This window comes from Gopherus flavomarginatus, chromosome 2 (genome assembly GCF_025201925.1).
Source record: "Gopherus flavomarginatus isolate rGopFla2 chromosome 2, rGopFla2.mat.asm, whole genome shotgun sequence".
Lineage (NCBI taxonomy): Eukaryota > Metazoa > Chordata > Testudines > Testudinidae > Gopherus > Gopherus flavomarginatus.
The window spans coordinates 209,491,168-209,503,615 of NC_066618.1; the positions used below are offsets into that span (position 1 = coordinate 209,491,168).

General features: G+C 46.5%; 1 protein-coding gene across 4 annotated transcripts in view; it reads right to left on the reverse strand.

The window, feature by feature from the left end:
• ANKRD12 (ankyrin repeat domain 12) overlaps positions 1–12,448 on the reverse strand; it is a 128,471-nt gene that overhangs the window by 62,195 nt on the left and 53,828 nt on the right. For 2 of the 4 annotated variants that reach the window (XM_050942088.1, XM_050942087.1), the window contains exon 4: positions 12,370–12,438. The exons of the other annotated variants lie outside the window; for them this stretch is intronic. In XM_050942088.1, the coding sequence (XP_050798045.1) occupies positions 12,370–12,438 (69 nt within the window). The remainder of the gene's footprint in view (positions 1–12,369; positions 12,439–12,448) is intronic. 4 annotated transcript variants of the gene reach the window in all.

Here is a 12,448-nt window from a genome sequence, read left to right on the forward strand (position 1 = left end):
CCATTACCCCTAAGCTCCCCATTAGCCTTTTTTAAGACTGAGGCAAAGTACTTATTTAGATATTGGGCCATGCCTAGGTTATCCTTAACCTCCTTTCCATCCTCAGTGTGTAGTGGTCCCACTTTTTCTCTCTTTGTTTTCTTCTTATTTATATGGCTATAGAACCTTTTACTATTGGTTTTAATTCCCTTTGCAAGGTTCAACTCTACTTGGCTTTTAGCCTTTCTCACTTTATCCCTACATGTTCTGACCTCACTAAGATACTCCTTGTAGGCTTTCTGCTTTTTCTTAATCACCTCTCTGAGATGCTTGCTCATCCAGCTCGGTCTCCTGCCTATGGTTTTTTTCCCCTTTCTTAGGATGCAGGCTTCCGATAGTTTCTGCAGCTGCGACTTAAAGTAATTCCAGGCCTCTTCCGCATTTAGATCCACAAGTTCTTCAGTCCAATCCACTTCCCTAACTAATTTCCTTAATTCTTTAAAGTTAGCCGTTTTGAAATAAAAAACCCTAGTCCCAGATCTATTTTTGTTTATCCTTCCATCTAGTTTGAACTGAATTAGCTCATGATCACTCGAACCAAGGTTGTCCCCTACAACCATTTCTTCTATGAGGTCCTCACTGCTCACCAAAACCAAATCTAAAATGGCATCCCCTCTTGTTGGTTCTTCAACTACTTGGTGAAGGAATCCATCAGCTATCACATCCAGAAAAATCTGATCCCTACTAGTTTTGCTAGCACATGTCCTCCAGTCTATATCTGGGAAGTTAATGTCTCCCATGATCACACATTTCCCATTTGTGTTTACTTCCTTAAAAACATTAAAGAGGTCTCTATCCATATCCAAATCAGATCCCGGCGGTCTGTAGCACACCCCAAGCACTATCTCAGGGGAGGCTCTAGTAGCTTTCTTTCCCAGTGTGATTTTTGCCCAGACGGACTCTGTCTTGTCCATTCCATCACTTCTTATTTCTTTACAGTTAACCTCCTCATTGATGTACAATGCTACTCCACCACCTTTGCCTTTATTTCTATCTTTCCTAAACAGCACATAGCCTTCAATACCTGTACTCCAGTCATGACTACTATTCCACCACGTTTCTGTTATCCCTATAATATCCGGTTTCACTTCCTGCACCAGTAGCACTAGTTCCTCCATTTTGTTCCCTAGGCTCCTCGCATTATTGTACAGACATCTTAATTTTTGCCGTTTGGCTTCACTCACATTCTGTACCCTGTTAGGCATGGACATTCTACCACCAACATCACCTATTAGTCTGTTATCTACACTACCCTTCCTCCTTATGCCAATTCTTCTGTCCATGGCTGTATCCCCTCTTACTTTGTTTACTTCCCTCTCAAGGTTAAATTCTGGCGTGGAGATCTCCCAAACATCTCCCAACCATCTCCCCCAAATTTCTAGTTTAAAGCTCTCTTAATCAGGTCGGCGAGCCTCCATCCTAGAAGTCTATTTCCCTCCTTGCTCAGGTGAAGTCCATCCCGAGAGAACAGTCTTCTGTCCGTAAATGCTTCCCAATGGCCGTACATCCCAAAGCCCTCCTTATAGCACCACTGCCTGAGCCATCTGTTGATCGCCATAATCTTGTCACACCTTTGTCGCCCTTCTCTAGGAACCGGCAGAATCCCACTGAAGATCACTTGAGCCTCAATTTCCTTAAGCGTCTTCCCCAGTCTGGCATAGTCTCCCTTGATACATTCCAGAGAGTATCTAGCCGTATCATTCGTTCCCACATGAAGGACAATCAACGGGTTCTTCCCCGCTGCCGCTAGTATCCTTTTCAGCCTCAGGTCCACATCCTGTATCTTAGCACCCGGCATATAGCACACCCTTCTGTTCTCCCAATCAGCTCTAGTCACAGGCCTGTCTATTCTTCTCAGTAAGGAGTCCTCAATCACGTAGACCTGCCTTTTCCTGGTGACAGTGCGCTTCTCCGGTCTATCTCCCGCACCCACCAGCTGCAAGTCCTCTCGATTCCTATTCCCCCTTGCAATCCTCCTGGGTCTTATATTTGGTGTTGCCTCCATTGACTCCTCCTCTCCTCTTGCAGGACTATCAGCTCTTCTCTTTTTCCTTGCACTCTCTCCTTCAGCGACCACCTGCTGTGCCCCTTCTTCATTTTCCAACTCTGCAAACCTGTTCCTGAGTTCTATTTCTCCTTCACTGGCCAGTCTTTTCTTCTGCTTGGTTCTCTTAGTCACATGCTTCCACCGTCCACTTTCCTCTCCCAGCAGTGTCTCCTCTGAATTCTTTGGTCCTGCTTCCATCTGCACATCTGAGCTTATCCCTTCAGCCCCCTCGTGTCTGTGTTCCATCGTCTGCTCAAACCCCCTTCTGAACTCAACCAGAGTTTGCACCTGCATCTCCAGTCCTCGGATCTTCTCTTCCATCAGCTCTATCAGGCGGCACTTCATGCAGACAAAGCTCTTTTCAGGCGCCCCCTCCAGGATCATGTACATGCCGCAGCTTCCACATCCAGTCATCCTCATTGTGTCTTTCACTGCTGCCTCTGTATCAGTCATGGCCTTCCCACCTGACACCTGGTAGTCAACACAACACAAGCCCCCAGCAGGCACCAGACCACCACCCTATCGCTTGACTTGTTTGTCGGTTCCTCTGTCTTAGTCTCCCCTACAACCTCCCCCTGGAAACTCCCACTGAAACTCCCCTGTTTACAGCTCTGTTTGCTGGCTCCTGTGCTGCTGCCTGACTGGCTGGCTCCTTATATAGGACCCCTAATCAGGTAAGCCTCGCCCCCAATCAGGGCTCCGCTGCTCTCCCAGCACACTGCCCCTAGCAGCCTCCACACACACACACACAACACAATACAATCCACAAACTACAAACTACACAAACCTGCGCCTCCAACAGAACTCCCACTGAAACTCCCCTGTTTACAGCTCTGTTTGCTGGCTCCTGTGCTGCTGCAGCTGTCTGTAGGTTGCTCTGAGGATGTCACACAGCAGAACAAAAAGAACTCAACACACTCCTGCTAAACAAATTCTCCCCTCTGTCTCGCCTCCTTAAAGGCCCAGTACAAGCAATGGATTAAATGCAGAAAGCAATCCTCTAACAATACTAGCAGGAAGTATAATCTTTCATGGTGGCATCGTCTGCCTTACCAGTTCCTCTCTCTAAACCTGCCTGCTCAGACCTCCTCCTCATACCATTAAGCTCAGGACCATACTCCGCCATGTACAGTAACTGGTAACCTCTTTGCCTTCTTAATTAGATCAGTAGGGGCAGGAAGATGGAAGGAATTCAGGTAGTTGGGAAGAGAATGTCTGCTTAGCTGCTTGCTTTCTCGTGTTCAGCTGGCTGACATACTAATCCAGGGGTCGGCAACCTACAGCATGCGTGCCAAAGGTGGCATGTGAGATGATTTTTACTGGCATGCTGCTGCCAGCCAAGGTTCGTTCTGGCCACCGACCCCGCTCAGCCCACTGCATGCCCGGGTGAACGGAATCCTAGGCTGGCAGCGGGCTGAGTGGGGCCAACGGCCAGGACCCTGGCTGGCAGGAGCCAGCAGCCAGAACTCCAGACCATCAGCTGGCTGAGCCGCTCAACCTCCCGCCGGTCTGGGGTTCTGGCTATCGACCCCTTGCCAGCCGGGGTCTCGGCTGCCGGCCCCGCTCAGCCCACTGCTGGCCTGGGTGAACGGAACCCTGGCCAGCAGCAGGCTGAGTGGGGCCGGGACCCCGGCTGGCAGGTGCCAGCGGATGGAACCCCAGACTAGCAGCGCAGGTGGCAGACGGAACCTCAGACCAGCAGTGCTCTGAGCTGCTAAGCCCACTGCCAGCCTGGGGTTCCATCCGCCGGCCCCTGCCAGCCAGGGTCCCTGCCACCAGCCCTGCTCAGTCCGCTGCCAGTCTGGGGTTCTGTCGGGGGTCCCTGTAAATGTAAAATGTCTTACTGGGACGCGAAACTTTAAATTACTGAAGACTTGGCATGCCACTTCTCAAAGGTTGCCGACTCCTATACTAACCCATTTAGTGAACAAAGATCTGAAAGTGGCAATGATCTACAAATAATAAAAGGAAAAGTAAAGTAAAATAAAATGAAATAAAATAAGAAAAAAACATGAAAGAAACCCTCAGATTAAGTAAATAGGGACGGCCAGTCCAAAAATCCTACATTTGGTTGGGAAGCATCACCACTTTAAGTAAAATTGGCTCTCACACTCATTCCTGTGGCAGACACTTCCCTAACTGAATATGTTGCATTTTATCAGCACTTCAATTAATTCTCATTTTAATTCATGCTCATAGCCAAGTCAGCTTGAATTAGTCTTTTAATATTTCTTGGAAAACTAGCAAAAGAAAAGTCAAATATTTTAAAGTATGGGAAATGCATTTACATTACCATTACAACCATAGCTCTGTCCCTATAGTGACACTAGCTTCCCACCTTCCCTTCCCTTCACGACCAGATCCTGAAAACCTGATTCACATTATTAAAGGCTTGCAGGCACAGAACCCGTGTATTATAAGCAAAGTGGATAAAAATCTATGGTTAAAATAATATCTTTTAAAATTTAAATTAAATACGTTTTTCTGTTAGAAAATAAGTCTATTCAAATTTAAATTAGAAATTATGACAATACGTTAAGGCCAAAACTAACTATAATCTATTAATGTCATTTAAAATTGAATTTAAAAATATCCAAGTAGTAAGTGTTTACTGCTGAAGTTTTAAAGAAAGAAAAACCACTGAACTAGAGGAAGTCACTGGCTAAGCATGTGGAACCATAGTTTGTTGAAGTATTAGACTGGCGTTTGACAGCAGTAGCCTCTTCTGCAAGTGCAGAGAGAATATTTTCTCCATTTCAGTTTATTCAGCTAGTTCTGTTCAATGATTAGTTCACTTCAGGGTTGAGAAAATGCTTGGGAGTTGAAAAAGCGGGAAAGCTGGTTTTCCTTTTCCTATCTATGAATAAAAACAGGGTCTGAAAGAATGAGATCTACTAGTTCTAAAATCCCAAAGGACCACAAGGAGTTCAATTCACTAGCTACTAACAAATTTCCTTTGTTTAATAAATATTAATTTTAAATGCAAAACATGCTTTGATAAACTTACGTACGGGGGGGAAAGTATCCAACGTATTTAAGGTAGTTTCATTTAACTAAAAAACTATTTTAAAATGCAATTTTCATGCATTTTAATTGAATTCCAATTTCTATCCAAATACAACTTGACACAAATAAGTAAAATTTATTCAGAATATAGAAAACAAAAAATGAATCATTCATTTTCTAACATCATAAGTATATAAAAATTAAGAATCTGAATGAATATAGGCTAAGTTATAACTGCTTAAATAAATGTGCATACTGTAGATGTATGCAGTGGTGTTGTAGCCATGTTGGTCCCAGGATAGAGAGACAAGATGGGTGAGGTAATATCTTTTATTGAGAGAGACCAACAGAAGATATTACTTCATTAACCCAGTCTATTTATAGATATAGTGTATCCTCTGGTTTAGCAAAAGAGGGTTACCTACCTTTCATAACTGTTGTTCTTCGAGAGGTGTTGCTCATGTCCATTCCAATAGGTGTGTGCGCGCGCCACATGCACGATCGTCAAAAGTTTTTTACCCTAGCAGTACCCATCGTATTGGCTGTGGAGCCCCCTGGAGTGGCACCTTTATGGTGGTGTATATAGGTTCCTGCCAATCCACCGCCTGCTCAGTTTCTTCTTGCCGAAATACTCCAACAGAGGGGAAGTGGGCAGGATTTGGAATGGACATGAACAACACATCTCGAAGAACAAGTTATGAAAGGTAGCTAACAGTCTTTTCTTCTTCGAGTGATTGCTCACGTCCATTCCAATAGGTGACTCTGAAGCAGTTTCGACGGAGAAAGTCGGAGTTCACTGAATTGCTCATTGCATAGTGTGACGTGAAGGTGTGGATGGAAGACCACGTTGCTGTCTTGCATATGTCCTGAATGGGGACTTGTGTGAGGAACACAGTGGAAGAGACCTGTGCTCTTGTGGAGTACGCCGTCAATGTCGGGGGGATCTTAGCCAGGTCTTAGCATGTTCTGATGCAGGACGAGATGAGAAGCCCATTCATCCTCTCAGCAATTGCAATAAAAAGCTGTGGTGACTTACGAAACTGCTTTGTGCATTCAATGTAGAAGGCTAGGGCACGCCTTACACCCAGGGAATGGGAGTGCTCGCTCTTTGTTGCTGGCATGAGGTTTAGGAAAGAATACCAGTAGAAATAGGTCCTGGTTAATGTGAAATTGTGATACTACCTTGGATAGGAATGCTGGGTGAGGGCGTCACTGCACCTTGTATTTGTAAAGGACCATGTAGGGGGTCTCGGAAGTCAGCGCTCTGAACTCAGAGACCCTTCTGGATGAGGTTATGGCCACCAGAAAAGCCACCTTCTGGGAAAGGTAAGATAAGGGGCAGGTCGCCAGGGCTCGAAAGGAGATCTATGAGTCCGGAAAGGATTAGGTTAAGATCCCACTGAGGAATGGGCTGCCTCACCTGGGGGTAAAGCCTATCCAAGCCCTTAAGAAACCAGCCCACCATGGTACTGCTAAAGACTGACCTGCCCACCACACCCTGGTGTAAGATGAAGATGGCCACCAGGTGCACCTTTATAGATAAGATCGTCAACCCCTGTTGCTTCAGGTACAAGAGGTAGTCTAGCACAAGGGGAATAGAAGCTTGCTGCAAGGAGGTACCTTTCTGTAGTCACCAAATGGAGAAACGCTTGTACGTTGTGCAAGTGGAGGGCTTCCTGCTCCCCAACAGAACTTCCCTAACAGAGTCTGAGCACTGCAGTTCAAGCTGGTTCAGCCATGGAGTTTCCATGCCCTGAGGTGGAGGGACTCCAGGTTGGGGTGTTGTAGTTGGCTGTGATCCTGTGTGATGAGGTCTGGGAGCATCACCACTGGCCTGTCCACTGATAGGTTCAGCAGTGTGGTGAACCAGTGCTGTCAGAGCCACGCTGGTGCTATGAGGATCACTGAGGCCCTGTCCTGCCGGATCTTGATGAGGACCTTGTGTATGGGGGGAGGGGGAAGGGCAGGAACACATATAGCAGGTGACTTGTCCATGGTAGGTGAAAGACGTCTGCTATGGAGCCGTGACTGTGGTTCTGAAAGAAGCAGAACAGCCGACACTTTCTGTTGCTCCATATCACAAACAGGTCCATGTTGGGATAGCCCCACCTCTGGAAGATCAAAAGGGCAATGTCCACTCTGAGTGCCCACTCGTGAGTGTTGAACAAGTGACTTAGGTGGTCCGCTAGTTTGTTTTCTGCTCCTGGCAGATATGAGGCATGTAGCTGGATGCAGTGTGTGATGCAGAAGTCCCACAGTCGGAGAGCTTCCAGGCACAGGGCAGAGGAATGAGCACCATCCTGTTTGTTTATATAGAACATCGCTGTGGTGTTGTCCATCAGTACTGACACATTTGCCCTGAAGATGGGTTTGGAATGTCTGGCAAGCCAGGTGAATCGCTCTCAGCTCCCTGACGCTGATATGCTGCAATAGCTCTAGTTGCGACCATACGCCTTGAGTTCGGATACTGCCCAGGTGTGCTCTCCTGTCCGTCTCCGATGTGTCCATGACCAGCGACAGTGAGGGCTGAGGTTTGGCGAAGGGTACTCCCACGTAGACCATTTGAGGTTGTAGCCACCAGCTGAGGGACTCAGGAATCTTGGGTAACCAGGGTCCAGAGAGTCCCATCTGGGTCTGTATACCCTCGTCAACCAAGCCTGGAGGGGGTGAAGGCGTAACCTGGCATGCTGCCCTACATACATGCAGACCAGCATATGCCCCAGAAGCTTCATGCAGTTTCTGGCCGTGGTAGTTGGGAACCAGTGGAGGCTGTCGATGATGCCCCTGATGCTTTGGAATCGAGACTTGAGTGGGGAGGCTCTGGCCTGAGTGGAATCCAGGAGAGCCCCGATTAACTCTATTTTCTGAGTTGGGACCGGTGTAGACTTGGGTACATTCAGAATGAGCCCCAGCCTGCTGAAGTAGTATGTGCCAGGGCTACATGCTCTAGCACTTGCACGCGGGAACTGCCCTTGATGAGCCAGTCGTCCAGGTACAGGAAGACCTGTACCCGGCAGTTGCAGAGGAAGGCCACCACAACTGCCAGGCACTTTGTGAACACGTGCGGGGCTGTTGAAAGTCCAAATGGTAGTATGGTGAAATGTCAGTTCAGGCCTCTGATAACGAATCTCAGGAATCTCCTGTGTGCTGGAATAATTGATAAATGAAAGTACACGTCCTTCAAGTTGAGGGTGGCAAACCAGTCCCCCGAATCCAGAGAAGGAATGATGGTGGCCAGAGAGACCATATGAAACTTCAACACGTTCATAAGAAAGCTGAGGTATCACACCTCAGGATAGGCCTGAGCCCACCCTTGGGGATGAGGAAATATCAGGAGTATAACCCCCTGCCCCTGAACTCCTAAGGAACCTCCTCTATTAGACAAGGAGCAATTGTACCTCCTGTAGCAGGAGTTGCTCATGAGAGTGGTCCCTGAAGAGGGATGGAAAGGTGGGTGGGAGGGCACAGAATTGGATAGAATATCCTACCCCTACCGTGCTCAGGACCCAGTGTTCTGAAGTAATCTGGGCCCAGGCACAGAAGAAGTGGAACAGACAATTCACAAAGGAAGGGCAAGAATCCGGGATTTAGGCTGGTGCTCCATCCCCACCTTCAAAATGTTCAATTTAGAGCTAGGGGGGCTGCTTGAAGGAGCCCTGACTATGGCTGGAGGAAGACTGTGGGGGACATCTCTTGTTTCTTCCCCTCCTTCAATTATAGTCCTGCCTGAGGGGACCTGGATAGAATCATGAGGGGGGATGGGACTTGAAGGGTTTTCTCTGGGGTGCTGGTGGGTGAATTCCCAGAGACTTGAGGGTTGCTCATGAGTCCTTGAGACTGTGCAGTCTCAAGTCTGTCTTGTCAGCAAACAGCCCCTCAGTCAAATGGGAGGTCCTTTATGGTATTCTGGACCTCTGCCGGGAGTCCAGAGCCCTGAAGCCATGAGCTATGCCTTATTGTGATGCCCGTAGCCATGGTTCATGCCGCTGAGTCAGTGGAGTCCAGAGCAGCCTGGAAGAAGATTCTAGCCATCACCCTGTCCTCTTCCAGGACTGCAGCAAATTCCTGTTGGGTGTCTCTGACCTTGCACTTGATGTGGGAGACCCAGGGTCTGAACCCCATGGTGGGTCCTTGGGAGCCCTGGACTGATCGGGGCAACGGACGTTGCAGAAGAAGGGGCACAGGCAACACCAATGCTGCCCTCGAACCATGCCCTTGGCCCTGGTGGTAGCCCCAAGGTGTCCAAAAGGGCCATTGTACTGTTCCCTGCCACTGGGGAGGCCAGGACAGCATTGGAACACAGTGTTCCTCCACCCTACAGTGCTGAGACTGTTGCCAGGATCTTGACTGGTACCGGCTGCATCGGGACCCGTATGACTCCACCTCTGACTTCGATGAATAGTCCGAGCCCAGGAGGGAGGGGTGGATCCCAATGGTGCCAGGGAGCAGTCCCATGGCAATGGGGAACAGCTCTGCATAATGGTATACTTGCCCTAGTGCCAGATTGGAGATGCCTCCATTGGTGCTGCCATCGGTGCCGCAGACAGTGTCGAAGTGGTGCAGCAGCCAGAGCGTGCGCCACTTGCACCTAAGCCAGTGCACAGGAATAGGAGACCGAGGACTGTGTCGTCATGGCAATTAAATCCTCCACAGCCTCAAAAGTGTCTGGTGTGGAGAGGAAGTCCAGGTCCTCCTCCAACACTTCCCGGATTGGAGAGTCCACCAACATTGGACTCGATGGTCCTCCCCTCGAGGCCAGAGGCAACTGTGCCATGGCCGATGGACCAGCCTTCTGGTGTCCCACCGTGAGAAGCAAAATACTAGAGTCCTTCCCGCTCTTCTTGGCAAGGGAGGGCCCCCATTCCGCCTTCTTTTTATGTGGCGCCGAGGATTATGATCGGTGCTGCACCAATGAGCTTGCGTTCCGCACAGGGGAATGGTGAGTCCTTCCTCCATGAAGAGGTGTCCTGCACTGAGGCCGGTGTGCTGTGCACCAAGGCTGCCAGTGCCCGCTCTTGATCTGGTTGGGGCCGGAAAGCGGGCTCCATCAAGAGTCCCTCTCCCTCTTAGTTCTGGGCTTGAAGCCTCTACAGATGGTGCACTTGTCTAAAGTGCCTGGGAGAGGATCATTTGCAAGACAAGCGGTGGGCAGATCCTTTCTCGGGATAAGCTTACCATACCTATCGCACAGCTTGAATCCTGGGGCGGCAGCATGCCCTGGCGATGGGGGAAAATATCAGGGGGGAACCCCCCCAACTTAAACATACTAATGAACTAACTGACTAACTAACTATGATAGTGAAGGATAACAACTATATAAAGGGAAAACCATTAGGAAGCACTTGCTAAAGCAAGAGATCAGTTGTTCCAATGACTGTCACTGGCGGTAAGAAGGAACTGAGCAGGAGGTGGGTCAGCAGGAACCTATATACACTGCCATAAAGATGCCACTCTAGGGGGCTCTACAGCCGACCCGATGGGTACTACTACAGTAAAAAACTTCCAATGATTGTGCACGCAGCGCGCACACACACACCCCTATTGGAATGGACATGAGCAATCACTCGAAGAAGAAAAAGTAGTACTAAATTTAGCATAAAGGCTATACTTAGTTGCATATCAATGTGTTTTAATGGTTACCTGCTAATGAGAATCAACCTTCCTCAGGAAAGTAACTAAAAAGTACAAATGCAAAACAAGATTAAAAGTTATTATTTAAATCTACGTTTCCTACTTGCTGATTTAAACAATTATTTAAATCACTAGCTTTAATAATGATTTAAATCAACCTACCCTGAACATAAAATGCATTATTTTAAAAACAAGGATTTTTTTCTAATGAATATAAGAAATTTGCAGACTATGGCTGCGGACATCTTAAATTTCAAAAAGCCTTTGTACTAGTACAATGTAATTCTTCCATCTTCCCCTCATCCTCTTTTTTCATGAAAGCTTTTAAGAATTCTGCAGTCTGTGGAAGCAATAATCTTAATGCTGGAAGAGACAATATTAGTACAGACTGTAGTAACGTATAGAGGAGGTAAATTGCAAGTGCACTAAAAGAGCAAACTCTTCATGTAAAGCAAATAAAAGTCAAGCAAAGGGCAAAGGAGTTGTTGGCATATGTTGCTACACTAAGTGCAAAATTTTCAAGTGACTTAAGTATCTAGAAGTCAAAGTTCCATTAAGGACTCCACCATATTCCATACTCCTCTAGTCCTCTGCAATAGTCCCTTCTCTGCTCCCTGCAATCCCTTTTCTGTTTGTGTCCACTTCCTCCCCTAGCCCAAAGAAGTCTCCTCTCTGCTCCTATCCCTCTCCCTTTCCACTTCCCTTCTTTTCTGTCATAGATCTGCTGTAACAAACCCCTCCTCTGCCTGACCCAGACTCCTCTTTGCTCACCACTCTAAGCTCCCCCTTCTGCTGCTGTTGCCTCCCTGCAAAGCTTGATGTTCCTACAGTTTCTCCAGATTTAATGCTCTCTGAGGAAAAGAGAAGCAAACAATAGGTACATACTTTTGTTTTAAATTTCAAGAACAATTTTAACCAAAACTGTTTTAAGCATGAAAAATTATACAACTGTGCACATGTGAATTTATAGTTCTTTATTCTGGTTTCAACTATGGAGAAGTGTGATCTGCTCCATGGAATATTTACTGTGTACTCTTCATCCGCTAATTTAGTAATTCTATAAAAAAAAAGTGCTTTAGTTTGTCTGGCATGATTTGTGTTTATAAATTCATACTACTTATTGCCCATGGTTCTTTTCTACAAAAAAGTTTTATGTATTCAACTTTTATTTCAGAATTACAGCTCAATGTTGTTTTAACAATGTTCATCATGGCAAAATAATGTGCCAAAACCAATATTGATATAGTTAGACACACTTTAAAGATCTGTCTTGCATGTTTGCAGTGCAGTATACTGTACATTTTCTGTCACCTTCTATTTTACCTATGTTTATCATCACTTTATATTTTGAATAGTGTATTCAGCAAATGATGGTAATACATTCCTGTTCTAACTGCTTAGCATTGAAGAATGATGTTAAACAGTTACACTTCTAGGTACATGGTGATGAAAGGTAGCATATAAATTAAATTATGTTCATTTAGGTTATTTCCAGTCATTCAGGAAACATTTCTTTACCCATCTTTCTGTTAGAATTCACAAGCTGTTTTAAAATAAACTCTAAATAGTCAATCAACACTGAAATTAACAATAATGTTAACAAAAAGTCACTGGACTACAGCAGGTGCACCTGATAATACATTTACCTGAATATGTCCTGTAAGAAGGTATTAATCTCTCCCCCCAGTTTTCATGTGTATGTCCTGGATCTGAATCTACAGAATG